The 27,149-nt window shown below is 35.2% G+C and overlaps 2 protein-coding genes across 9 annotated transcripts in view; one reads left to right on the top strand and one right to left on the bottom strand.

Annotated features, from left to right (window-relative positions):
- Window positions 1-233: 233 nt before the first annotated feature.
- TSPAN19 (tetraspanin 19) lies at window positions 234-24,070 on the bottom strand. The gene is made up of 9 exons (XM_010338470.3): window positions 24,008-24,070; window positions 17,914-18,006; window positions 17,753-17,825; window positions 15,600-15,724; window positions 10,480-10,554; window positions 6,301-6,411; window positions 3,792-3,935; window positions 2,235-2,318; window positions 234-347 (listed from the first exon to the last, which is right to left on the bottom strand). The coding sequence occupies exons 2-9, from the start codon at window positions 17,977-17,979 to the stop codon at window positions 279-281; spliced, it is 747 nt and encodes a 248-aa protein (XP_010336772.1). The 5' UTR covers window positions 17,980-18,006; window positions 24,008-24,070; the 3' UTR covers window positions 234-278.
- Window positions 24,071-24,129: 59 nt separating this feature from the next.
- Window positions 24,130-27,149, top strand: part of LRRIQ1 (leucine rich repeats and IQ motif containing 1) — a 211,797-nt gene continuing 208,777 nt past the window's right edge. For all 8 annotated transcript variants that reach the window (XR_012518399.1, XM_074402468.1, XM_074402469.1 and 5 more), the window contains exons 1-2: window positions 24,130-24,211; window positions 25,750-25,885. Coding sequence is in view for 7 of the 8 variants with exons in the window: in XM_074402468.1 (XP_074258569.1) it covers window positions 25,754-25,885 (132 nt within the window). In the remaining variant the exon portion in view is untranslated. The remainder of the gene's footprint in view (window positions 24,212-25,749; window positions 25,886-27,149) is intronic.

The following is a 27,149-nucleotide window of genomic DNA, read 5'->3' as shown; positions in this document are numbered from 1 at the left end:
ACTCAAAACATATGCTGATATTTTAAGTTTTGTAAATATGATGATACCCTTTAAATTAAAAAAATAAGGTGAAGTTCTGAACTGTAGAATTTAATATTTTGAAAAACTATAATTTCATCAATGTTTTATTATAATATTCAGTAATTCAATATAACATATAATCAATAATTTGAATAGATCTGTTATTTAATGCAATTCAGAACTTTTGGAATAAAGTAATATAGTGTGATTATTTTAAGAATTAACTAGTTTCTTCTGAACAAATTGAAATCCAAAGGTCACATTTCTGAATGAACTATATTCCTTATGTGTTTGAAGAAACAAACTGTTAATAAGACCTGTAAAACCTGGAAGAAAAGGGAACAATAAGAGATCAAAATTTAATCACTGAGTAATTTGTAAAGTTAACACTATATAGTCACCTAAATGTGTACTGTAAAGGGAAAAGGAATCAAAATGGGTGAAAAAATTTCAGAGTAAGGTACATATACTTGTGAATAAGAAACCTGCAAAATGAGTCTTCAGGAATAACCCACTTGTTACCTAGTTCATGTATAGAGGAGAATAGGGAAAAACCCTTAGGTTTTAATTACATGAGCTATCACTGAGCTAGATGCCTTGACAAACTGCTGATGGTTTTCTTGTTGTTATTCGGCATCTTCCTAACTATGTCCTTAAATGTACAAAACTCCTTCTTTTTGTTACAGATAACGAAAAGTGCTATGCAAAGGGCAGAAGATAAAATGGAGCATGGATGTTATCCTCTCTGGTTTTGTCTTAAAATATTCCAGCATTAACACAATAAACATTTAAAAACAATGATAATAATGTTAAAGAATGTCTTGGTTTACTACCATTCTGAAACTAAAATTGTTACCAGCTGAACATATGGAAACTTAGATTAGGAGCTTCATGGATCAATGCAAAGTCAAATGCAGAATCCTTATCCCATCTGTCAAAAAATTCATTATGTATTTATTTTAGTGGTATAGTAACCACTATAACACTCTATTCACTCTCACTGTTTCTTTGAATCCATAGCCTGTTTAGTGGTATAGTAATCACTATAACACTCTATTCACTCTCACTATTTCTTTGAATCCATAGCTGCACTTAATAGTCTTCACTGAGAAGACTATTAAGAGACTGGAGAATAGTGTCTTGAATCCTAATTCTGCAGATGCTACCTAAAGATCATGGAATGTGTCTATTTTGCATCTCATTGTATATCAACATCTAGTAGAGTACATGACACACAATAAATGACCTCCTCCCTTGAAAGACATTTAATAAGTTAATATATGAGCCAATAGTGGATCTTACTCATGTCAAACATCTGGCTAGATTTCAGAAGTCTGCCAACTTGTAGACTGCCCAAAATGGTGTTCTTACTGCCAATATATGAATATACATATACATATACATATACATATACATATACATATACATATACAATATAAAGATATCTATACATCTATAGATCTATCTTTCTATCTATATAGAAAGAAAGATAAAATCATAGATCAGTATTAGGGATCTCAAAGTAATAAAATGACTACCTCCAGTATGACCACTTATTAACAGGCTCCCCACACCTGGCTGATTAAGGGATCACCTATACAACTCTAGGATGTAAAGAGCCTCAAAGTCCTGGTTCCTATTATATGAACTTATCTGATTAGGTCTCCACCTGATTGCTCTGCAGTCTATTCTGTATAGCTTATACTTAATATTTTTCATTTTTCAAGTTAGGATCTTCACCATCTTTCAAAAACGCATTTATATAGTCTCACTTTGTTTCTTTCATTATACTTTACAATGATTTGTCAATTAAGTGTTTCATATCTCAGGCAAAGTGTGTATCTTTTAATTCATTATTAATTTTATAATGCAGTTTTATTTTTGGAAACAGAAATGTCAGACTGTCCTTGATTGAAATCTTGTTTTTGGTTTCCAACACCATGATGAAACTCTTGCTTTTTAGGAAGCAGTTAGTAAATTCTGCATGAATTGTAATAAATTTTAAAAAATAGATGGTTTCTCTAAGGAAGAATGTTTGTAGCATTTAAAGTAGACAGATGCCTGTTGGGATAAAATCAGCTGCAACTTCTTTGATGTTAATTTTTTTCCCTGTGCATTTATAAACTATAAGCAAGTTAAGTGACAAGCAAATGTAATAGACTAGTTTTAACGTAGAAAAAAAATTCATTTTTAACAGATGGACAAAAACTTACCTCTGAAGTTAAAAGTCCAAAGTTAATTCCAATTAAAGTTAACACATTGATATTATACCATGTACTGATTTTATTTTCACAACCCTGAGGAAAAGAAGTTATTTAGATTGACTTGGAAATGGAAATGATCTTATACATAATTCTTTACACAAAATAAAAGGTAAAAAGAGATTAGTAATTTACCAAATCTAAATAGTAAATCAACAAATATCTAACTGGAGACTGGACTTTTAGTCCAGAAAGCTTTGCATGGCAGCAGGACACCTCAGTTGCTAATTCTAAAGTTGCTAAGATGTTATCATGTGATTAAAATCAGAAAATTATTAAGTTTTGAAAAGGTATTTTGCTCTTCTGCAGACTGTTGTAATTCATCAGGATACAGTAGTCTCCCTGCTTACCCACCAGCAATACCCCCAACAGAGGCCTGAAACCATAGACAGTATCAAACTCTCTAAATATATTATGTATTTTTCTAGAGATACATAACATAATAAATTTAATTTATAAATTAGGCACAGCAAGAGATTAAAAACAATAACTAATAATAAAATAGAACAATTATATCAATATGCCAGCATCACTATTCTTACACTTTGGGGTCACCGTTAAGTAAATTAAGGGTTATTTGAACACAGACACTGTGATATCTCAAATGTCAGTCTGATAATGAAGATGACTACTAAGTGACTAAGGTTGGGTAGCATCCACAGCATGAATACACTGGACAAAGGGCTGACTCATGTCCCAGGGGAGACAGGGAAGAAAGGCACAAGATTTCATCATACTACTCAGAATGATGTGCAATTTAAAACTTATTTATTATTTATTATTGGAATTTTAAACCTAATATGTTCAATGGTTGAACTCTCAGAACGTGAAACTGCTGATAGAGGTGACTAGCATATATACCATCACCTAAAATGGTTATTTCCCAAATAGTAGATGCTTTTAAAAAATGTATTTACCATTTATTTATGAATTAGTTTTGCAACTGAAACAATACATCTTAAAATTAGGATAAGCTTAGTATGTAAACTATAAAAGTATTAGCAGTTCTTGGGAGGGAAATATCTAGTTATCTATATCCCACACTTGTAAATCACAGTTGCTCCAGAGAACCCTTTACTCTTGCTTCTGCCACTTACCTGAACACATTCACCATTGCTGGGACCCATTCCCTTCAGTTTTTGCCTATCCTTTTACTTCAGGTGTTACAGCTCCCTAATCAATCGCATGCATAAAGGCTTTGACAAAGGTGCCTCCTCTTTCTGCAGGGCTTCTCAAGGAAGACTGGGGAGAAAGACTGATGATATCCCAAGTTTCAAGAATACATAAATCATATATTCCCAGGAAGTTTATTTACTTTGTGTACTATACCTTGGAAATAACACTACAATTTACCTGATTATGTGTTCAGTTTAGGTAAGTGGATTAAGAATGTAGCCACCACAAACAACACTATTTTTATATAAAAATTTGCTCAGAATTCTAAATTGACTTACACAACAAAGAAACAGAATACTATAAACACTTGGAGAAGCCTAGACTTATCTTTACCTCGAGATAAGTTGCATTCAGTGGCTCATCACAAAACCATTTTCTTAGAGTAGACTTTGTGCAAGAACATGGCACCTGTCCTGGATTTTCTTTATTCTTATTCTTTATCCAGTCTGTGTAATTATGTTGGCCACAACACTGTAACTAGAAAAACGCTTCTATAAATTTTAACATAAAATATTCAAATTATAGTTAGTTATATGAGATTAATATTAAAGTGGTTTTTGTGATGAGAATAACTCCTTAATTTTCCCCCATGAATAGGCAATGGATTAAATAAATAAGCATATTTGTGTTTATTTGCTTAATTCATTACTTTTTTTTTCCTGCTATTATTGCTGTCAACCATAGCTAAAGATCTCTGCTCACATTAGTGGCATACAGTTGGATAGAATTATTACATCTGAATTTTTAGGATAGAAGATATACTTGATATGCTTACATATAAATGATGCTTATCATCATAGTATAAAACTGACAATCACCTGAGCCATATCTTCTTCCCTAACTATAGCAGTTCTCTTTGTGTTTATAGAATACGCAGTCATAAATATTTGGCATACCTGAAAAAAAATTCAGGGTAATATCTCCTTTTTTTTTTTTTTTTTTTTTTTTTTTTGAGACGGAGTTTCGCTCTTGTTACCCAGGCTGGAGTGCAATGGCGCGATCTCGGCTCACCGCAACCTCCGCCTCCTGGGTTCAGGCAATTCTCCTGCCTCAGCCTCCTGAGTAGCTGGGATTACAGGCACGCGCCACCATGCCCAGCTAATTTTTTGTATTTTTAGTAGAGACGGGGTTTCACCAAGTTGACCAGGATGGTCTCGATCTCTTGACCTCGTGATCCACCCGCCTCGGCCTCCCAAAGTGCTGGGATTACAGGCTTGAGCCACCGCGCCCGGCAATATCTCCTTTTCTAGGATTAACGTGGGATGTCAACTTTCAATTTTGTATTGTGTGAAAATTACCACAAAGAACCAAAAGAGGATAATAAAAATAGTTATAAAAACGATCCAACTTTTAAAAAATGTCTCATTTGCAGTGCTGTTTCTGGAATCCTATCAAGCAGAGTTAGGAGGATATGAAATAATCAGTTTACATATTTGTCACAGGAAATAAGAAAAAGGTGAAGTAAGTAATTGTTTTCTACACTTTTATAGGTAATGAAAACATTAGTACTGCTTATGTTTACAAGATATAACAGAAATCTTAGCACAGTTCTAGGAAATGCTGATAACTAAAATAGTGCTTGAGATTTAGGTTAGTACTGAAAGTTAGTTTAAACAAACAAACCTACATATATTATCTCAGTTATATTAATGGCTAGGAACTGGAAGTTGGAATTTCACTAATAGTAGTGTGAGATACAGAATTGTTTTCATGTCATTTTCTGACCATAGGAAGGTTCAATCCTCTGCTGTAAGTTGTCATGCAGTCTGAAAATACAACGCATGTATGGATCACATACGTAAGAGAAAAAGATGATGAGTAAAAGTGTTTGTAATTACATTTCAGTTCTCTTAAGATGTATTTCCATTATTATATGTACTAAAAATAATAACTATTTTTTGTGTGTGAGGCATGTAATATACCCGTAAAGGATACAGAATCTAGTGCCAGATTGCGTTTGTTTGAATCTTGGCTCTGACACTTATTAGCTGTGCAATCCTCATTAAATTACTAAATTTCTCAGTTTTTCATCTAGAAAATGAGGATAACAGTTCCTAAGTTTTATGGGTTGGGAGGATTGAATTAGCTAATATATGCAAAGCACTTACAAAAAAGTCTTGGACTACGTAAATGTTTGCTATTTTTTTAATTGGGCATTTACTATATTCCAGTGCTGATCTATTTCTACAAACCATTTGTCCGACAATACTCTTTTCTTACCCTTCCACTGCAGCTGTCCAAAAAAAAAAAAAAAAAAAAAAAAAAAAAAAAAAAAAACCCTACACTGTAAAATAATAATCTTAATAAATTAGCTAAAACGTATTAGTTGCATTTATGTCCTGGATCCAAGCCTTTCTATATATTCGATATATTACTTCATTTGTTCCTGCCAACTGGAGGTAGGGGTTAATATGCCTATTTTACAGATGTGGAACTTGGGGTTTAAGAGGGTTACTTGTCCAGAGCCACAAAACTATTACACAGCAATCCTGGTATGGAGGCTCAAATGGTAACCACCATGCTGCCAGCAGAGACTACTGCTAAGACCTATCTCCCATCAGGTGCAGCAGGATAGACTATCTCACTTGGCAAAAGACCACCAGCACTTTTCCAGGTGAAACCAAGTTAAAATGCACATCAGTTAACACAGAAAATAGGAGTTATGAAAGGAGGATATAACTCAAGATTTGTAAATAGGGACAATGCCCTTTTGACCAGTTTGTTTCAAAGAAATACAACAAACTCTCATTCCTCTGCCCCTATTCCCTTCCCCAACCTATTCTCTCTCTATCCTGCAGTGGTCGAAATTGACATCAAATTTTTTTAGTTAATATCATCTTACTGTTTTCTGTAAAGCATTCAGAATAGTCCACTTGGTTATATCTTCAGGCTTATCTTTAGATCCATAGTCAGAAATGACACAATCAATTTTATCATGCCACAGTTGCCAAACCTGTAGAAAATTGTATTAAAAGTGAAAATATCATAGAAATTTATCCATAAAAATTTCATCAAAATTGATAGTTCCTCAAGGGTACCATCATGAAGATAATATTCAATATTATTTTTCTGTTATCCATCTATTTCTTTTTTAAATAGCTTTAACAATATCAGTGGGTATCAAATCATAGGGTTTTTCAATTTGTAATTTATAGGCTTATTTTATGAGTAAGGAAGAAGTAATGTGTTCTTCTCTCATACTCAGAAAAAAACACTTTAAAAGTCTTTTAAACAAATCAAAAACCAAAATAAGTGTTTTCAATGGCACCAAGCTTTTTCTGGCAAACTTCAACATTCCCTAATTCCATGGGAGGTCTGTACTGTACATTTCATGGCTTATAATTTGTTTTACAACTTTAGAAGTTGTAGAAAACTATAGTTACGCTAATTATACTTGGTCAGAGAAATGTAAATACATTTTTCTCAGTAAGGGTATATTTAATTCCTTTTCTCTCCAAGCCTGTTTTGCATCTTTTTTTTTTTTTTTTTGAGACGAAGTTTGGCTCTTATTACCCAGGCTGGAGTGCAATGGCGCGATCTCAGCTCACCGCAACCTCCGTCTCCTGGGTTCAGTAAATTCTCCTGCCTCAGCCTCCTGAGTAGCTGGGATTACAGGCACACGCCACCATGCCCAGCTAATTTTTTGTATTTTTAGTAGAGACGGGGTTTCACCATATTGACCAGGATGGTCTCGATCTCTTGACATCGTGATCCACCCACCTCAGCCTCCCAAAGTGCTGGGATTACAGGCTTGAGCCACCGCGCCTGGCCTCTAATTTTCTTAAATGTATTAAAATGCAAAGTGATGGTCTATATAAATATCCTCTTTGGATTCTCCTTTGAATTAGTTTTTATATCTTACTGGTTTTCTCATTAGTTAAGATGTTAAATAAAATAATTGACTTCTATCTAGTATATATTTGTAAAAAATAATTTTTTAATTTTAAATATTATCATCTCATAATACTATCAGGGCTCAGAATACAATACTCCAAAATATAGCACCTTGGTATGCTGAATATTTTAAGCTCAAGGAAGTTGAGAAAACTGCAGAAGCAGGAAGGTCACTGTGTATATGGGACCTTTCTTCTCCTGCCTTTATCCCATGAAGCAGGTCATAAAAGAAGTATCTGACCCATTTCCCCTGAAGGTATATCATAAGATCCTCATTCCAGAGGGGCCCTGTCCTATACCCAGAAGCCAAGAAGAATCTGAACAAACAGGCCTTGCTAAATTTCCCCCAGGTTTATTACCATTAGATTATACGCATTTGCCCTCCAATCACACTTTCACATGACTGTCCACAGAAATAGTTTTCATTGGGTCTTTGAGTCTTTATGTTTTGGTTAGGTAAATTTGTTTTGCTTTTTCTTTGTTAGTTCGTCTTTTGTTATAGGGATCTCAGCCGAGAGCCTTGTGATGAATGAGATATAACTTTTTCTCTCCTACAATTCTAACACAAAAATGATCAGATCTGAATGGGGAAAAACAAAACTCTGCAACCTCAAAATCAAGATAATGCAGATGTAGAATGATTATTGTAGTAACTTAGCATTTACGAATTTATATAATTTTATAACAAATTACTAATTTGGTCCCCAATAATACCAAAAGCTAGGAAGAATAGCTATTATTCCCATTTTATGAATGGAAATACAGACACTCAGAGAATTTAATTATTTACTTTTGTTTACAAGAAGCTGAGACGTTTAAATACGATCATTTGAATACTAGTCTATTGATTTTTACTGAATCATGTTGTCTTTGAAAATAAAAACTGGTGAGAATATTACAATAATTTTAAAAGGAATACAAGCTAAACTCTTACTCAGTTACTTATATATTTGCATTTTATTTATTTTTTATTTTTTATTTTTTTTTGAGACGGAGTTTCGCTCTTGTTACCCAGGCTGGAGTGCAATGGCGCGATCTCGGCTCACCGCAACCTCCGCCTCCTGGGCTCAGGCAGTTCTCCTGCCTCAGCCTCCTGAGTAGCTGGGATTACAGGCACGCGCCACCACGCCCAGCTAGTTTTTTGTATTTTTAGTAGAGACGGGGTTTCACCACGTTGACCAGGACGGTCTCGATCTCTCGACCTCGTGATCCACCCGCCTCGGCCTCCCAAAGTGCTGGGATTACAGGCTTGAGCCACCGTGCCCGGCCTTATTCTGTTTACTTTTATTTAGAATGAATAAAATATATAGTGCTGTTGGCAAAATTAAAAAAATATAGTGCTGTTGGCAGTGTGTGGGGCGTAAAACTTATGGTTTTGTATAGTTTCTAAAGCATTATTTGGGAGATCTAGAGTATATAGGAATGACAACTTCATACATAAGTACTTTCATGTATAACCTAATGTATAAGTAAAATTCTCTTACGGTTACTCAGTTTGGTAAGCATCTATTAAAGTCCTAGTGTATCTCCCGCATTGAGTTAAGTATGGTAAATGACATAAAAGATTTAGAGGCTTTTAAGAACTGAAGCCAGTTTGAATGCAGAAAACAAACTGATGTCAACAAAGCTGTTAGCTCTGGGGTCAGCAAATGAGTATTTGAGTCCATGCTTTGTCATTTGGCCATGAAATAGTTTAACAAGCATTTCTCATCATAAAGCCTCAGTTTTCTCTTCTATAAAGTAGGACTTACAGTGCATTTCTAGGGGTTGCTGTGAGGATTAATAGTATGATGCCTATAGTGTTTATTACAGTCTCTGGTACATGATTGTTATTCATTACTTCTTATTCTAATATATATAGAGATACAGGATTCTGTGCATAACATTGAAGCAAAGATGGGTAACTCTAATAAACTATATTTACATATTGATAACTCTTATGTCTCATATTTCTGTTTTATCATCAAGTTCAAAATTTTCAGGTTGAGAGATTGGGATTTGGTGTTTTGCCACCAAAACAGCTTTCCAAAACTTACCTGCTGCAGCCAAAATACTTTTAAAACTCCCATAACACACACACACACACACACACACACACACACACACACACACACACACGATTAACTGTCCAGTAAAGAATGACGTTGAAGCGCAATGGTGTCATAAAGGAAAAGATTTTTTTTTTTTAACTTTGGCCATTACAAAGGAATATAGATAGATATAAAGAAAATCTAGGAACCATATCAATTAATCAGAGCTCTGTTAAGATTAATTAAGGCGAGGGAAGATAACTCTTTAAGTGACTACTTTACAACTGAAACTTGATAAATTTTCAGTTACTGACAACCCCGTAAGGTAGACAGGTATTAATTATATTTTACAGATGAAGACATTGGCTCAGAGCTGCAAAGCAGCTTGCTGATCTCTAATCATATTCATGTCTGTATGACTTGGAGGACGTGCTGTTTTTACTGTAGGACATTAATCTCCCATGATACAAGACAGACCTTCAATGAGCTGAAATACTGAAATATCTTAAAGAATTTAAAATAACTGTAGGTTGTAAGTTTTATTGCCCAAAAGTTTTTTCAGGCTTATTATATGCTTTTTTGAACTAAATTTGATAAATCTAAATCTTGGTCTAATTAATTTAACCACTCATCACCCTACCTGTGGAAAATATAGGAATTATTCAGTATGTCTTATTTAAGTGAGTTGCTCATTTTCAAATTAGTTAGAGTCTAAATTTGTTTCTTTGCAAAAACATAATACAGTGATTGGGTCGGTAGTGGTAGTCAGAGTTGGTAGGAGGAGAAGAGGAGGTGGATATAAAAATTTGGACTCCTAAATCTCAATATCATTGCCTCTTCCCCAATATTGTTTGATATTTAAAACTACTTTTTAATCATATGCAAATGGAGTTAAAGGCAAGTTCCCCTATCTACCTCTTTCAATCTGATTCCTGGCCCCTTCCTATACTCTAGTGCTTTCATTGAATATTATTTTCCCCTAAATATATCTACCTTTGACTTTTAGTATAGGCTCAATGATCTCTGTACTCTAACGTATCCAATTTCCTTTAAAGTTCAAGTAACAGAATGCATTGATAAGGATTTGTTTTCCATACCTCCTCTTTCTTTGTGAAGATGAATGCTGAAAGTACAACCTGAACACCAAAGGCCCACGTTATCAATACTGCATACTAAAACAAAAGAAAAATGGAGATGATTACTATGCTTCTAATATATTTTGTATGCCCAAATAATAAGAAAATGCACACCACTGGAAATATGCAACCATAAACTATATATGGGTATTGCTGATGCTTCCTGCTTTCATGAATATGAGTGCAATTAGTGAAATAGCAAGGCAAAGTTAAAAGAAAAAAATGAACATTTGTATATGAATAAAACAGAAAAAAGTGATAGTAATTAATGAGCACTTTGGTCCAATACAGTTGTCAATGGCACCATCTTAATTCAGTTCTAAAACTATTATAGAGTGATTTTAATTATCTTCACCGCACACTATTTTGCTAAAACTAGAGAACTACCAAACTCGTGACCTACTATTTAAACATACGCAGAAAGTAGAAAGTATAACAAAAGCAACTGCAATAATAAACTTAAATCTGTATGTACATTTGGGCTATTTCCTGAAAGCTGAAAATACTTCTATTCATACCAAATAAAATAATTTTGACATTTATTAGACTATTTTTTAAAATATGGACACTTTAGTCTTATTCATCATAGCTGCTGTCAACCTAAAAAAGGTACAAAATAAAATTACCTCTAAATATGTTGAGGCATTAAAGAATAAGAAATAAAGATTATAGTCCAGATTGCATGAAATGGCAAACTACCAGTTCATTCTGTGAGGACAGGGTAGAGAGAAGCATTTAGTAGCAAAAAGGGAGAGATTTACATTAACTGCTTAGAAACAGAGTTTATTGGTTCCAAAGTTTCAAAGCCAGAGTTGTTGCCAGTTCACTGGTAGAAATGCCATGACTGGGCAAGAGCTCTTCCAAAACATCTGATCTGAATTACTGCATTCCTAAGGAATATCTAGTTATAAACCTTATCAAAGCAGGAGATGACTGAAGACAGTTTCTAGCTGGAGGTTTTCAGAAAGTCCTTAAAAACAGTATTTATGCCGGGTGCAGTGGCTCAAGCTTGTAATCCCAGCACTTTGGGAGGCCGAGGTGGGTGGATCACGAGGTCAAGAGATAGAGACCATCCTGATAAACATGGTGAAACTCCCATCTCTACTAAAAATACAAAAAATTAGCTGGGCATGGTGGCACATGCCTGTAATCTGAGCTACTCAAGAAGCTGAGGCAGGAGAATTGCCTGAACCCAGGAGGCGGAGGTTGCGGTAAGCCGAGATCAGGCCATTGCACTCCAACCTGGGTAACAAGAGTGAAACTCCATCTCAAAAACAAAAAACAAAAAACAAAAAACAAAAAACAAAAAACCAGTATTTATTTTAGGCATATAACCATGAGCCTCCTCTCTTTCGGGCTTTTCTGGCCTTGATTTTTTTTTTTTTTTTTTTTTTTTTGTTCTAACAAAAGTGATTTCCTGCCTCAGCCTCTTGAGTAGCAAGGATTACAGGTGTGCGCCACTACTCCCAGCTAATTTTTGTGTTTTTAGTAGAGACGGTGGCTCACAGCTATAATTTCAGCATTTGGGAGGCTGAGGTGGGTAGATCACTTTAGATCAGGAGTTCAAGACCAGCCCAGCCCCCGTCTCTACTAAAAACACAAAAATTAGCTGGGAGTAGTGGCGCACACCTGTAATCCTTGCTACTCAAGAGGCTGAGGCAGGAGAATTGCTTGAACCTGGGAGGTAGAAGTTGCAGGAGCCGAGATCGTGCCACTGCACTCCACACTGAGCAACAGAGCAAGACTCTGTCTCAAAAAAAAAAAAATTTGAATTCATAATAATTTAAAAAGTAAGTGGTCTGAATATTTACCAGGCAAAATGTAAGTACTAATAATTTACTGTTAGTATTATTTATTTATTTTTTACTTAGCTCTCACAGGGATAAAAATTATTTACACACATTTTAAACATTAAATAATTTAAAATATCAGATCAAAATTTTCTTCTTGTCGTAAGTTATGTTTCTTAGTTTCAGAGAAAAAAAATTTCACAGACAAAAACATGATCTTACATCTATTTAGATGTTTAGATTTTTAAATTCTAAATGCACTGTCTCACTTAATCTTCTATATTAATAAGGGATTTGTAGAAGTAGGAAAAATATGAAACTTTTCTTTTTTTTTTTTTGAGATGAAATCTCGCTCTGTGGTCCAGGCTGAAGTGCAGTGGCACAATCTTGGCTCACTACAACCTTCGCCTCCCAGATTCAAGTGATTTTCCTGCCTCAGCCTTTCTAGTAGCTGTGATTACAGGTGCCCTCCACCATCCCAGGCCAATTTTTGTATTTTTAGTAGAGATGGGGTTTCACCATGTTGGCCAGATGGGGTTTCACCATGTTGGCCAGACTGGTCTTCAAGGACTGACTTCAGGTGATCCTCCCACCGTGGCCTTCCAAAGTGCTAAAAATGATAGGAGTGAGCCATTTGCACCCGGCATATGAAACAATTTTTAAAATTACTGGTTATCGCCGGGCGCGGTGGCTCAAGCCTATAATCCCAGCACTTTGGGAGGCCGAGGCGGGTGGATCACGAGGTCAAGAGATCGAGACCATCCTGGTCAACATGGTGAAACCCCGTCTCTACTAAAAATATGAAAAATTAGCTGGGCATGGTGGCACGTGCCTGTAATCCCAGCTACTCAGGAGGCTGAGGCAGGAGAATTGCCTGAACCCAGGAGGCGGAGGTTGCGGTGAGCCGAGATCACGCCATTGCACTCCAGCCTGGGTAACAAGAGCGAAACTCCGTCTCAAAAAAAAAAAAAAAAAAAAAAATTACTGGTTATCTTAGATTAGAGTAGGTGTGTGTAAAATCACCTTTAAGACATGGAATAGGTTTTAGATCGGTAATATTTGCCCATAAATTGACTGTGTGAATGAATTAATTTGGTTCAGGGAAAAATATATTCATCAGAAAAGTGTTGGTTAATTCAGAGGAGAATAGTGTCACGATGGTCACATTAGCAGTACCCTTCCAGGGAATGTCCAGAAGGGTCGAATGGTGGCATCTTGGTTCCAGGCCCTGATCTGTCAGATCCTATGTTCATATATATATCCTATGATGGTGTCTATCAGGCTTTCTCATTCAGATGCCATTAATACCTGAATCAAATGAGGCAAAAACTTAGAAAATGTTTTTCTCCCTCTACTTTCCCCCCTTCTTTCCTACCTCTACCCCCTACGTGGTATAAGCAGTGGGCTCTGCATTTCCTTTGCCTACATAGAAATTTGTGACAAGAAGAAAAAAAACCAAGATTTTCTTGCAAGCTATTTCTGTCCTGGTCACTATAATCAAATTCCGAAGCTCAGTGAGAAAATTAGGCTAAGGATCCTAGAAAGAGAGAAAGATAAAGTTTGAGAAGACAGGGTTGGCCTTGGAAATTAAGAAGAGACAGTAAAATCTCTTCTTGGACTAAAAAGATTTTGAGACAGATCCTGGAAGTCTGTGGGTTTCCAGAGCAACAGAGCATAGTCCTTGGAATCCTGACACTTCCCTGGTAAGGTGGTAAAACCCCAGAGGGAAATCAGGGTCCATATCTAAAATGCCTGTGCCAAGGTAATATTCAAACAAGAGTAGCAATTACTATTAATATGCAGCAAATGATTCCTATACCAGGTGTACCTCCTAATTGCTGTGCCATTAGGGAGGTCTGACTGTCTCAGGGAAGGAAGACTGAAGGAATAGAACTGAGGTACTGGTTATTTACCAATATTTCACAAAAGGGTTTCACTGGTATGCCTGTACTGGTAAATACTGGATGACAGGCCTCCGTAAACTACAGCCCGCGGGCCGCATGCAGCCCCCTGAGGCCATCTATCCCACCCCCCGCCGCACTTCAGGAAGGGGCACCTCTTCATTGGTGGTCAGTGAGAGGAGCACAGTATGTGGCGGCCCTCCAACAGCCTGAGGGACAGTGAACTGGCCCCCTGTGTAAGAAGTTTGGGGACGCCTGAAAAACAGGCTACCTTTGCCACCCACAGCCATTTAAAGAGCAGAGTGAGTAGACCTGAAGAGATCATGTGACCTGGGAAAGTTAGTGTGTTTGTTGTAAATGGCATAGACTGATAACTAGCGTCCAGGGTGACTGATCACCCAGACTTTCAGTGCTCCACAAAAGCTGAGTATCTCTGCATTCTTCCTGGTAAGGGACAAAATGACAGCAGCTGAACTTCCTATCTGCTTGGCTGCAAATTAAAATCAATTTGTTTTAGAGAAAAACGTAAAGGCTATATTTCATCTGAGTGTGTGAATTGTGATCCATACCGGCCACATGTATGGTAATTGGCTCATGTCCACATCAGTACTCTGAAATATAATTTGTCTTTTCACATCAAAAGCCTTGAGAGAAATAGTGTGCAAGCAAGATGCCAGAGTCTGCCTCTTTTAGTAGAATTCTCATTTAAAAATAAAAATTTGTGATCTAAATTACAAGTTACCTTTCATGGCAATGATAGACACTAGGAACTAATAAAGAGAGGAGGGAAAGAGGGGGGCAAGGGTTGAAAAAGTAACTACTGGGTACTATGTTCACTACCTGGGTGACAGGATCAATTGAAACCCAAACCTCAGCATCGTGTAATATACCCATGTAGCAAACCGGCACATGTACCACTAATATAAAATAAAGGTTGAAATTATTAAAAAAAATTAATATATACATAGGTTACCTTTCCTCATGTCATGCCCACAGACAGAAAAATATGCTGACTATAGAACATGTCTCTTTTACCCTGATTTGCCACATTGCTCACTGACTTGAATAAACTTTATTCTAATTCTAGCCTTCAGATTCTTAAGTTTGGTGAATTGTAGTTTACCCTAGGAGATGGATTCCTGTTAGGTCTGTGTTAAAAATTAAATGTTCAAATGTGCTGAGGTACAGATTCAATTAGTAGAAAACTCACTAAGAAAATCCTACCTGGAAAAGTGACTTTGTTGGAGGGAGGAGGGTGTGCTTCATTTGTATTACTCTAAGGACATACTCTACTGCATTGCCACAGTAACATAAATCATTACTCATTTGTGTAACTTAGATACTTAAACATCTAAGATAAAAATTCAGACTATTGATGTGAAATACGTACCACAATTAGGAGCCATCTGATTTTGTTGTGAATTCCTATATAACCCAAAAGACAAAAAAGAACAGTAGAAGATCCCATTCCAATCAAAATTTGAGAAATAGATACTATAAGGTGATTATTTTCATCTGTGAAAAGCACAAAGTTACTTATTATGAGTGGTATTTTTAAAATTTTCTATTTAATAATAATTTCAGCAACCAAAAGTTTTTCTAAGTAGCTGTTGCCAAACCACTAGTATTCTCTCTCTCTCTCTCTCTCTCTCTCTCTCTCTCTCTCTCAATTTTTGACCTCGTGTACCACCTCTCACTTTTAGAATCAACTTTCTTCCTTTTCTCACATGAAGAGAATTTCTTAAATTTCAGAAGACCTCTTTACCCTTATCTTCCTTGTTTTCTATGACAGAAGAAAATTGTTTCTAAGATCTCCTCTATGTCTAATGCATATTCAAACATTCATGGATTTATTCATTCATCAAAAACCTTTAGAAACTTAAATGTGTGATTTAGATGTATACACCCTGAATTTATTGCTAATATGATCCCTTTCAAACTGTATTTTATTTTCCTCCATCTAGAATGTGAGCCCTCAGTGCTAGAGATTATACATATTTATCCAGTCAACAGGCTGACTGTTGAATTCTTGGTGCTGTGGAATAGATGGCAGGACAGTAAATGCTCAACAAATAATTCTTTGAAAAAAAGAAGCATGGATAAATGAATTAAATGTGTGTGTGTAGGGGGGGACGGGGGGGTGTTATGGGAGAACAGTGTAGGTGGTGGTGTGCTAGAGAGAGCTTATCCTGGCTCATAAAAGCCAATTGTGATATTTCCAGGAAATCTGCAAACCAACCGAATTCACTTTGACATCTTGAAATTGGCCATTGAGGAACTGTTTAAACCATGGAAATGGGCAGATGTCATAAATCAAGACTCTCCCTTCCAGAACTGGTTGTTAAATATTGGCCGGCATACTATGAGAAAAGAGGCACCTAAACCAGTTGGGGGAGAAGGTTAGAAGGTTTGGGCAAGGTTGCTGGAAAAGGTAACATCTGAGCATAGGCATTATTGATCATTGGAAATATCTAGATTGAAATGGTGCAGCATTTCTGAGACATACAGCAGCATAGTGTGCGTAAGAAACTCAGCTTTGTTGGCACATACAGTTTGAGTCAGATGAGACTAAAAAGGTTTGCAGGGGTGAAATTATAGGCACTTTGTTTTGCAGTCTTCCTCACTGAAATAAAACTTCATAGAATAGGAACTTTATTTTGTTTTTCACTACCATATCCTCAGCTCTTAAGACAATGGCTGACACACAGAAGATGCTAAGTAATGTTTGCTGTATGAGTAAATAATGGCAATGGGGAGTCAGATAAAAGCTTTTAATAGGAAAGTTACATGGTCAAAATTGCATTTAAAATTTTATTTGTAAAATGACAACTAATAATTGTACATATTCATGGGTGTTGTTTTGATACATACAATATATATAGTTGATTAGATCAGAGTAATTAGCATATCCCATCATCTCAAGCATGCATCATTTCTTTTTCTTTTTTTTTTTTTTTTGAGACAGAGTGTCGCTCTTGTTACCCAGGCTGGAGTGCAATGGCGCGATGTCGGCTCACCGCAACCTCCGCCTCCTGGGTTCAGGCAATTCTCCTGTCTCAGCCTCCTGAGTAGCTGGGATTACAGGCACGCGCCACCATGCCCAGCTAATTTTTTGTATTTTTAGTAGAGACGGGGTTTCACCACGTTGACCAGGATGGTCTCGATCTCTCGACCTCGTGATCCACCCGCCTCGGCCTCCCAAAGTGCTGGGATTACAGGCTTGAGCCACCGCGCCCGGCCAAGCATGCATCATTTCTTTGTGTTGGGAATATTCAATATTTTCTAGATATTTGTGACTATGTAACACGTTATTGTTAATTACAGTCATCCTACAGTAATATAGAACACTAGAACTTTTTTCTCCGATCTAGCTGTGATTTTGTATCCTTTAACAAATCTCTGCAACTGATGAAGACTTTTCAGAGGGCAAGCTGGACAACACTCAATAAATTCTAAAGAAATACTGCCACCTGCTGAATAAATTGTGTATACCACTGTTTAAAACGGAATGTCTATTTCACTGAGAAAAACAAAAATACATACCAAAAGCCGTTAAAAAATTATTTCTATCCAATAAAAGCCATGCACCAAATCCCATGAATAAAAGTCCAAAAACCTAAAAAAATAAAGTCAATGCTTATTTTTTATAATTGCCTATACAATAGATTACATTTTCTTTAATATATAATTATGAAGATTCTTACCAAGAAAGCTCCATTAATGAGATTAAGAAAGTACTTAATAATTATTGTTTTGTTATTTTTTAACATTCTTTTTCTTCCAGGATACTGATGATTCTGAAAAGACAACCACAACTTTTTAAATAAACATTTCACACAACAACTTTGTATTTCTCTCTATTCATGTTCTTTATTTGCACATTTTTCTTCTTGAATCAGTTATCAGTATAGCATACTCCCATCACTAAATGAAAGGAAATATTGAAGGTATCTTGAAACTGTACCTTTGTCTGCATTTTTTTTTTGACAAGAGAGTATCTGCACTTAAAATAATAAAAATAAATATGCAATGCTTTGACTAGGCAATCAAGACTAAGAAGACATTTGTATAAAAGTCAATAAGTAGCTTTACCGAAAATACTGCAGTTTTCAGAAAGCATATTTTGTTTTCAGTCTTATTGTATTTTTCAAATTTTTATTTTAATCCTAACAATTAGATGTCTGGGAAATTTTCCAGTTTAATACCTCTTGTTATACTGACTGGAAAGTTTCCCTCACTTCTGCCTTCCCTTTCCCTTTCTCAGAATAGTATTAGCTCCTCATTGAGGTGTTGTTTGGAGACCTTTCTCTAAACCCAATTTGTTGCCTCTCAAATTTCTCATTGATCTTTCTTCTTCCCCACAGAGAGTCAAGGATATTTAAGTGGCAAGGTTGGCCTTATATACCACTGTAACCTCCAAGTTTAGTACACACTAGGTACTTTATATATGTTTGTCGAATGTATGAATGGATATATATATATATATATATATGTATATATATATATATATAAAATTACTTAATTCATCTATAATTTAGTTTGGTATGCAGTATAAAAAACTCAATTAAAGTAGCTTTCATTAAAACTTATATTCCAGATAGCCAATTTTCCTAAAACTTTTATGGAAAAATAAATACTTACTCCATTGGGTTTTGGTGCTGTTTAGCAGAGATGAAAGTTTCAGATCTAATTGCATGTTCCCAGATTTTCTCTTTCCTATTTTCATAGTTTTAATTCTAACTAGCACTATACTTTTAAACGTACTGAAGTATACAATGTTTTAATATATATGGCAGATGATTGACATGATAGAAGCAGATTTAACAAGATTATTTTAAAGCTATTTGTACGTCCCTAATTAGGCAGAAAGCAATTTGTTTGTTGAATTGAAGGATGCTTTGAAAGGTAGAAAAATAAGAGATGTCTACATTAGTCTATGTACTACCTTCCCTACTTTATTGTAAATCATCTTTCTCCTAAAATCTCCCAGTGTTCTTCTCAGTTTGAGGAGTCACTACAGGTTACATATTCTACCTATGTTTTGAATTCTTTTGCTGTCATTTGCTTTTTCTACTTTCCATCCTATTGTCTTATTCCTTCATTCCTCTAACGTTTGGAATGTTTTGATGGGACACTCAGAAAGACTACCTGATTTTTATTTCAGTTTATTTCAAAGATGCATTAAATCTACATTTTCAGTTCAAATTCTATGTACTGCAGCATGTGGAAAGCTCCCCGACAGCCTGAACAGAAAGATAGGCACAAGGTCTTGGTCTCTGTCTATGAACAAGGAAGAGAATGGAGATTAATGAACCCGAAAGCTCGGAAGTAACTCTGATGTGAAATGTTGAAGGCATGGACTTGAGTGTTGATGTGGTAATAATTAGCATGTTAGGTAGGGTCAAGCTGAAATGCTTCATCAAAGGACCCAAATATAGAGGGAAACTTTTATTTATCCCTTAGTTCAAAGTAGGTGATCGATTCTCTTCTAGGAAATCATGTAGAAACTTGGGGCTAACGCTGGCCTGTTCAATATGTGCTTCCCAATTGGCTCCTGGGGGCATCTTTTACAGCTAGCAGAAAGAAAAGGGGAGGAGTAAGTTCAGGGACGCGTCTTTTAAGCAAGTCATGTTGAAGTTGTACACGTCTCTTCTGTTGATATTCCACCAGCACAGACTTGGTCCCACAGCAATATGCATCTTCAGTTGAAGGCAACCACGTACCCCAGATAAGGAAAAGAGGATAATAAGAGTGGTGGCGGCCAAACAAAATGCCCAGCCAGAAAAGGGGAATTACAAAAGGTAATTAGGAAAAAAGAGAGCTTGGATAAAGTTTTAACATGCTCTACTGTAGAAAACAAAGACAATTAGAAAGATTCCTATAGAATGGGAAAATAAAAGAATAATAGTCATCACTGGAAATTTAAAAAATTGGGGAAATGGTTTCAAAGAAAAATTTATAAATTTAATATTTCACAATTGAATTGAAGTGGTAAAGTATATATATGGGTTATGTCTCATAAGCACTGTAAATGAAGTTCAGATAAATGGGTAGCCTTGAAAGGCATGGAGAACCAATGTAATGGGTGAGAATGAAAGAGAACATGGATTGTCTATAGATGTAAATGGGCAGAGGTTTGATGGTAGAGAATGAAATGACACAATCAATAATTTGAAATTGTTAAAGCAGATTTTTAAAAACTGAGAAGACAATCAAGGCATGATCTCATGGAAACCAATAGTGAAAGACATTTCTAGATCATGGTGTCATATTATGGTATTACATGATATAGAAGTCAAAAGGAGTGAGAACTTAGTGAGATCAGAGGTAGGCAACGTGGTAAGGAAGATGTTTATGGTAATTTCGAAACAGTAGTTCAAGGTTACAAAGTTAAAATACAACAAACTGTGCATCCAAGCAACAAGACAAAGAAGCCCATGACTATGTTTACAAAGAATGGTAAGAAGAGATGGTCATGTGTTGGCTGTTTCAGCCATAAGCTCCACATACTGGAAACAATGTCAATGCGAAGAATGATGTGTCAACACAAAGATTCACGATACGTTAAGTGCAGTTCTTATTTAATTATTTGTAATGTGAAAGATCTATATTTTCTTTTGCTATAAACAGAGAATTTGTTTCCAATTTAATTAGATAAGGTCCGGATGTGTCCTTTCTTTTGTTCAGTTCCTGACTAGTTAATTAATGGTTCAACAGCAGAGATGCCATAGGAATGGACAACTTAGAATCATTAATCTATTCATAGGTATAATTTTTCCTTAATTTAATAAACTCTAATTGTTTGTTGTTATTGTTTTTTATATTCTTTCTAAGTTCCAAGAGATGGAAGCACACAAATGAATAACTCAGCGAACATCACGGAGTCAAATATTAAAACCTGTGGCTGACTCTGAATTATATGTTGAGATGAGGACAGGAAGTAAAGGAAATAGGTAAGTTTCATAGTGAAGATGATTTTGAGAGGACTCTTGAAGAAGGATTAAGAAGGTTCTAGTTAGACAAAAATGGGAGAGAGGTAGGAAATATTCAAGACAGAGGGAACACTATGTTCACAAGCTTTACAATGAGATGTAAGGAGGCACGGATTAGCGTGGCAAGAGATGAAAGATAAAGTAAAAGAAGTAGACTCAGTAAACATTGTGACAAATCTTGTGTGCTTTACTAAAGATTTTTTTTTTTTTCTGAAGGTAATAGGGATCCATAATTCTGGAATACATGTGGAAGCCAAATTAGAAAATACACTTAAGACAGGGAAATAATTTATAAAGCTAATGCACTAGTTCATAAGAGAAAAATGTGGTCTAAACTGCAAAATGGCTACGGGGATGGAAACAGTATCAGAATATGAGAGGTGTAGTAGGAAAGAGAATTGCCAGCATTGGGAAAACCAAAGAGTCAAAGGTGGAACTTAAGTCTTTAGAAACTATATAATTAAACTCTGGGCATTACTTCATATACTACAATATGTCATTTAAATTGATTCCTTGTTAGAGAAAGACTCAGGAAGGCAAAATTACTTGCCAAACGTCACTAAGTTAATAAATGGCAGATATGAGATTTGAATCCAGAGCTAGAAACCACACTCTCAATAACCTCCCCAACCCCCAGTGTCATCATCTGTAAATGCAGCTTATAATAAATAGTACACGCCTCAAAGGGATGTTGTGAAAATCGGATGAGATTATGTTTGTAAAGCACTTAGCCCAATGCCCGGCATGATGTAAGTTATGAATCTTGTTATACCATATCTCAGTATAGAAATACTAAGATTATACAAGAGTCATGCATGTGAGGATGGGGAATGGGATGGAAACTGTGGGAAGGTGATAAATTCTCAATTTTATGTGAAGTGGTTGGTCACGACAGCTGCTGGGAGGAAGAACAAAGAGTTAGAGAATCTGAAGGCTTGAGACACAGAAGTGGTACAAAAGAAGGAGAGGTCTAAGAATACAATATGTGACACTATGAAATACATATTAAAGTACTTTTACTCAATAATCACCATGTCTCAAGAAGATTAAACAAAGAAATACATGCTATGCAGCTATTTTGAAGATGACAATAATATTCTGGGATATTTAAATTATATCACTGTCATATAAACAATAAAGCAGTTGTTGAAAAATGGTATTAAACTAAAATGATTTCACTACTCAACATTTTCAAGGAAATACTACTCTTGTCAGATAACAAAGAACAATTCTCTCTCCTTCTTTCATTTTCTCAATAAATATATTATGTACTCTCTAAAGGAAATATGCATTGTTTAGTCAATAGGCTATAAATCAACCACACCTACAAATTGTTTTCAAAATTTAAATAAAATGAAGTTAACATGTTCAAAAGAAACAAACTGTCTATTCAGGTTAAAGGGTCATAGGCAAACTAGCATACTCAATCTGAAGTTATCAATCTGAAGTTGCCATTTCTAGGAAGACTGAAATTAAAATGGACTTCTAAATGCTACATGGTTGATAAACAATGAAGAAAAGTAACTAATGCATTATTTCCAAAATTATTTGATTACAAAAACCAGTTATTCAAAATTAATTTTGAAATTGATTATTAAATAATTTATAATTTTTAGAAGTCTGAATAGTAATCACAAATATAACTAATCTTAAGAATCTTACATGTGAACTTCAAGACAATATGAAAATCTACTTTAGATGAAGAGTTTGAGGTTCCAACACAGTAGCTCATACCTATAATCCCAGGGTTTTGGGAGGCCAAAGAAGGAGGATCACTTGAGTCCCAGAGTTGGAGGTTACAGTGAGCTATAATTGTACCACTACACTCCAGCCTTGGCAATAGAGAGAAACACTACCTCTAAGAAAACAATAAAAAATAAATAATTTTAATGGTCTATAAATGAGCAATAAAACCAAACTTAAAGAACAAATGCCATTTGAGCATGGACTATGATAATGAAAATACTCTCAATTTAATTAGACCTGAAATCAAGAATAGTTTATTATTTTTTAAAATTATCTTTCTGAAAAAGGACCCTAATATGTGTGCTTTTAATATGAAAAGTCTATTAACTTCTCACTTTATATTATTAGTTCTTATGTTGATGCAATTCAAGTGTATTGTTACCAGGAAATGAAGTCTATTTTTTTTTCCAGAGGCTCAATGAAACATTTGCTTTTAGCTTATTTTATAGCAGATATCTTTTACAATTATTACTACTTCCTTTTAGAATTTAATGCCTTGTTTGCAAACTTTAAAAGAAAACTAAAGTAAAAAGTGTTATTAATTAAAATGTCATTTTGTAAACTATATGTTTGCTCCACACACAAAAAAATAAATTATGTTAATATTAAATAGCATGGCATAAACTTAGAAATTAAGGCTTTATATTGAAATATTATCTGTCAATATTTTTACAGTAAAATAGTTCCAGAAAATAATTTTTCAAATTTCACCCCCACACCCCTTCAGAGGTTTTTGATGAGCACTGATTGATGATTTTTTATTTTATTTTATTTTATTTTTTTTTATTTTATTTTTTTCTTTCTTAAAAAGCTGTTGTCATAGGAGGCAAACAACTTATTGCCTTCTCCCCTATACTTCCAGGTTCCACAAATCACTGTTCAGGATTAAGGTTTTGCGTAATGAATAACTTATATATGGGCAATCACTAGATGGAAAAATAAATATAGGTAGCTAAGAAACAATTCAAACAATTTAGAGATGAGGTTACACCTTGGGTAATTATAACAAAATTTCATTTCATTAAATATTTTCCAAAAGTATTTAAATATTAAAATCTACCTGTAAAAACACTTAACGTTCTTCATCCAGTCCCTGAAATGCTGCGTTCAATTTAGAAGCGAGATAGTTTGTCCTTTCGGAGCACCTGTAAGGAAAAAAACCGGTCTCTCTTCCTTGGGCGTGGCTGTTGCCATGGATACTGCTGTGTTTCGAGGCTGTGGGCGCTGTCTCACAGCCAGGCCGAGGAATCCTGCTGCTCGGGTGGTGAGCTGGGGGCCTCACACCGGATTCGTACCGGGGGAGGTGAAGCAGCTGTGGGAACTCGGGCCGAGCCGGGACCCTCTCTGCCAGGGTCAGGCTTCCGGGGAAAGGGAGAGGCCGCGGTTTCGGGGAAGGCCGCGCGACTCTGCGAAGCTCTCGGCTCCCTTCGATTCCGGAGATTTGGGGAGCTCACTCAAAACCTAAAGGAGCTGTCTTGGCTCTGTGGGAGCATTCTGTGGTTACTCACTCACCGTGCCCCACAAACCAATGGACATTCTTTTCCTTCCTTCCTTCCCTTCTTGTCTCCCTCCTTTCCATCCTTTCTCCCTTCCTTCCTTCCTTCCTCCCTTCCTTCCTTCCTTCCTTCTTCCTTCTTCCTTCCTTCCTTCTTTCTTTCTTTCTTTTTTTTTGTAATAAATAATGTACATGCCCTTATAAAGATAAAGTAGATTTCTCTCCCATTTCTTTACAAGGGTTTGAGGGTGGAGTTTCTTAAGCTTTCCTACTTTTGACAGCTTTAGTCAACTCCAAGTGATTCGTTATCAACTTAAAGCACTTTAATGTAGCCTATCCATCCATGGCTGTGAGATCCATCCATGGCTGCACGTCATATACAGTAACCGCTGAGTACAGGTGGCTATTGAAAACTTGAAATGCAGCTAATCCTAATTGAGATGTGCTGCAGGTGTAATATACACAACAAATTTCTAAGAATTCGTGTGCAAAGAACATAAACTTTTTGCATTGATATTAATAAATTTTATGATTACACGTTGAAATATTTTGGATGTATTGGGATAAATAAAATATATTATTAAAATTAATTTCACTTGTTTCTCTTTTTAAAATGTTGGTACTAGAAAACTTAAACTTGCATAAATGTTCAAAAATGTAATTGGACAGGGACGATCTAATGAGCCAGTGAATGAACAGAGTCATATAAAGGGAATGACTCACCTCCACCATACTATTCTGCCTGTCTTTCTACATAACGTTTAATATACCTGTGCATTTTGCATTGTAGGCATAGAAATAAAATAATCTAACTTTCCTTGTAACAGAGCTTTCGAATTGCTCTTACAGTTCCATTGCTGGATAACGTTTTGCCCTGACTAATACTTTTTCAAATTTTTGGGGGGACTAAGACCAACAGTGAAAAACAACAAACAGAACATTAACAAAACACATATTACACTGCAATTCATGCATACATGCATACTGAAATATGTGTACTGAAATAAATAACAAAAAAATCTTATTAAACAATTTTGATGTGTATTATATATGGTGCAATTATATAAATATATAAATCAATAAGAGTATTAGGGTACTATTACAGTTGATCACTTCATAGTCAAATTTTAAAAAGAATGAGTGAAGAGATAAAACAATGTTTGGTGTAACCATAATAAGATGTTATAAAAGTTTTTTAAAACATGTTTACATAAATATGTTGGATTGGTATGACAAATTAGAGAACATAATTTTTAGTGACATATGAGCCTCTTCATTTTTAAGCGGTTCTGTGTTTTATTATAAAGAATAATGGATGACGATGATGCAAAGCTCAAAGCAGAAATAGAAGCTGAATTGGATAAACTCAGCATTTCCTCCTTGGAAAATGAGGACATTGAGAGTGATTCAAAATCAGAAACCCAGAGCGATGATAGTGACGCAGTAAGTATTACACTTTTGAACCTTTTTAACAGGAGTAGGGTTTTCAAGAGAAATACTACTTTTCTTAGGATGTTTTTGTATACTTCTCATTTTTTAGAAGCATTTTTATAAACAATTGATGTAAATGTAAATTATATTGAATATATATAGTCACCTATAATTCCACGTTGCTAGATGTGTATCTTTGTAAAATTGGGATTATAATATATACATATTTGTATTTTGATTTTTGTTTTTACTTAATTATGAACATTTTAACATGATCAGATTACTTGGAAAGAAAATGTATATGATATCTTTTGACCTATCAAAATGGTTACTTTCTGGAATAAAACAAATTATCCTTTTATTTGGTTATTTTTACCAATGTTTATATGCTTACACAGTTTATTCATAGATTTCTTCATTTATACCAATATCCTTAATCCAGCTGGAATTTATTCTCAGAAATTTATGAAATATAGAACTAATTTGAAAATCTTCTGCACATACTGAGCTAATATTTCCAGTGTCTCTTGTTTAATAATCTGCCTTTTTTCAATTGATTTGTCGTATGTCTATGGATAGTTATTGTGCATATAATCTGTCCAAGGCTATTTTTTCTGTTTCTGTGTTCATTATTTTCCTACTGTTGTATATTTTAAAATATTGAATGAATCAAATTTCTTCACATTGTTTTACCATTTTAAAATCTTAGGTAAGCTTTTTTTTTTTTTTTTTTTGAGACGGAGTTTCACTCTTGTTACCCAGGCTGGAGTGCAATGGCGCGATCTCGGCTCACCGCAACCTCTGCCTCCTGGGCTCAGGCAATTCTGCCTCAGCCTCCTAAGTAGCTGGGATTACAGGCACGCGCCACCATGCCCAGCTACTTTTTTGTATTTTTAGTAGAGACGGGGTTTCACCATGTTGACCAGGATGGTCTCGATTTCTCGACCTCGTGATCCACCCGCCTCGGCCTCCCAAATTGCTGGGATTACAGGCTTGAGCCACCGCGCCCGGCTTTAAGCTAAGCTTTTTTTAAAAAAAAACAAAACATTTTTTTAAAGAGTTCATACAATAATTTCACTGTATTTTTTTAGGATTGCTCTAAACCTACCTATTGCTTTAGAAAAATTAATTTTGTTACATTATTATGTCTTTTATCCAGTTAATTTAAATGAGAAAAAAATCTGAAATTCTTTATTTGAATATGAAATCCCTCAGAACAATGGATTTTATTATATTTTATTGTACCTCTTTATATTAAAGGAAAGAGAAAATTTTA

Source organism: Saimiri boliviensis, chromosome 7 (genome assembly GCF_048565385.1).
Source record: "Saimiri boliviensis isolate mSaiBol1 chromosome 7, mSaiBol1.pri, whole genome shotgun sequence".
Taxonomy (NCBI): domain Eukaryota; kingdom Metazoa; phylum Chordata; class Mammalia; order Primates; family Cebidae; genus Saimiri; species Saimiri boliviensis.
Note: the sequence above shows the minus strand (reverse complement) of the source record. Positions and strands in the feature narration are given on the sequence as shown.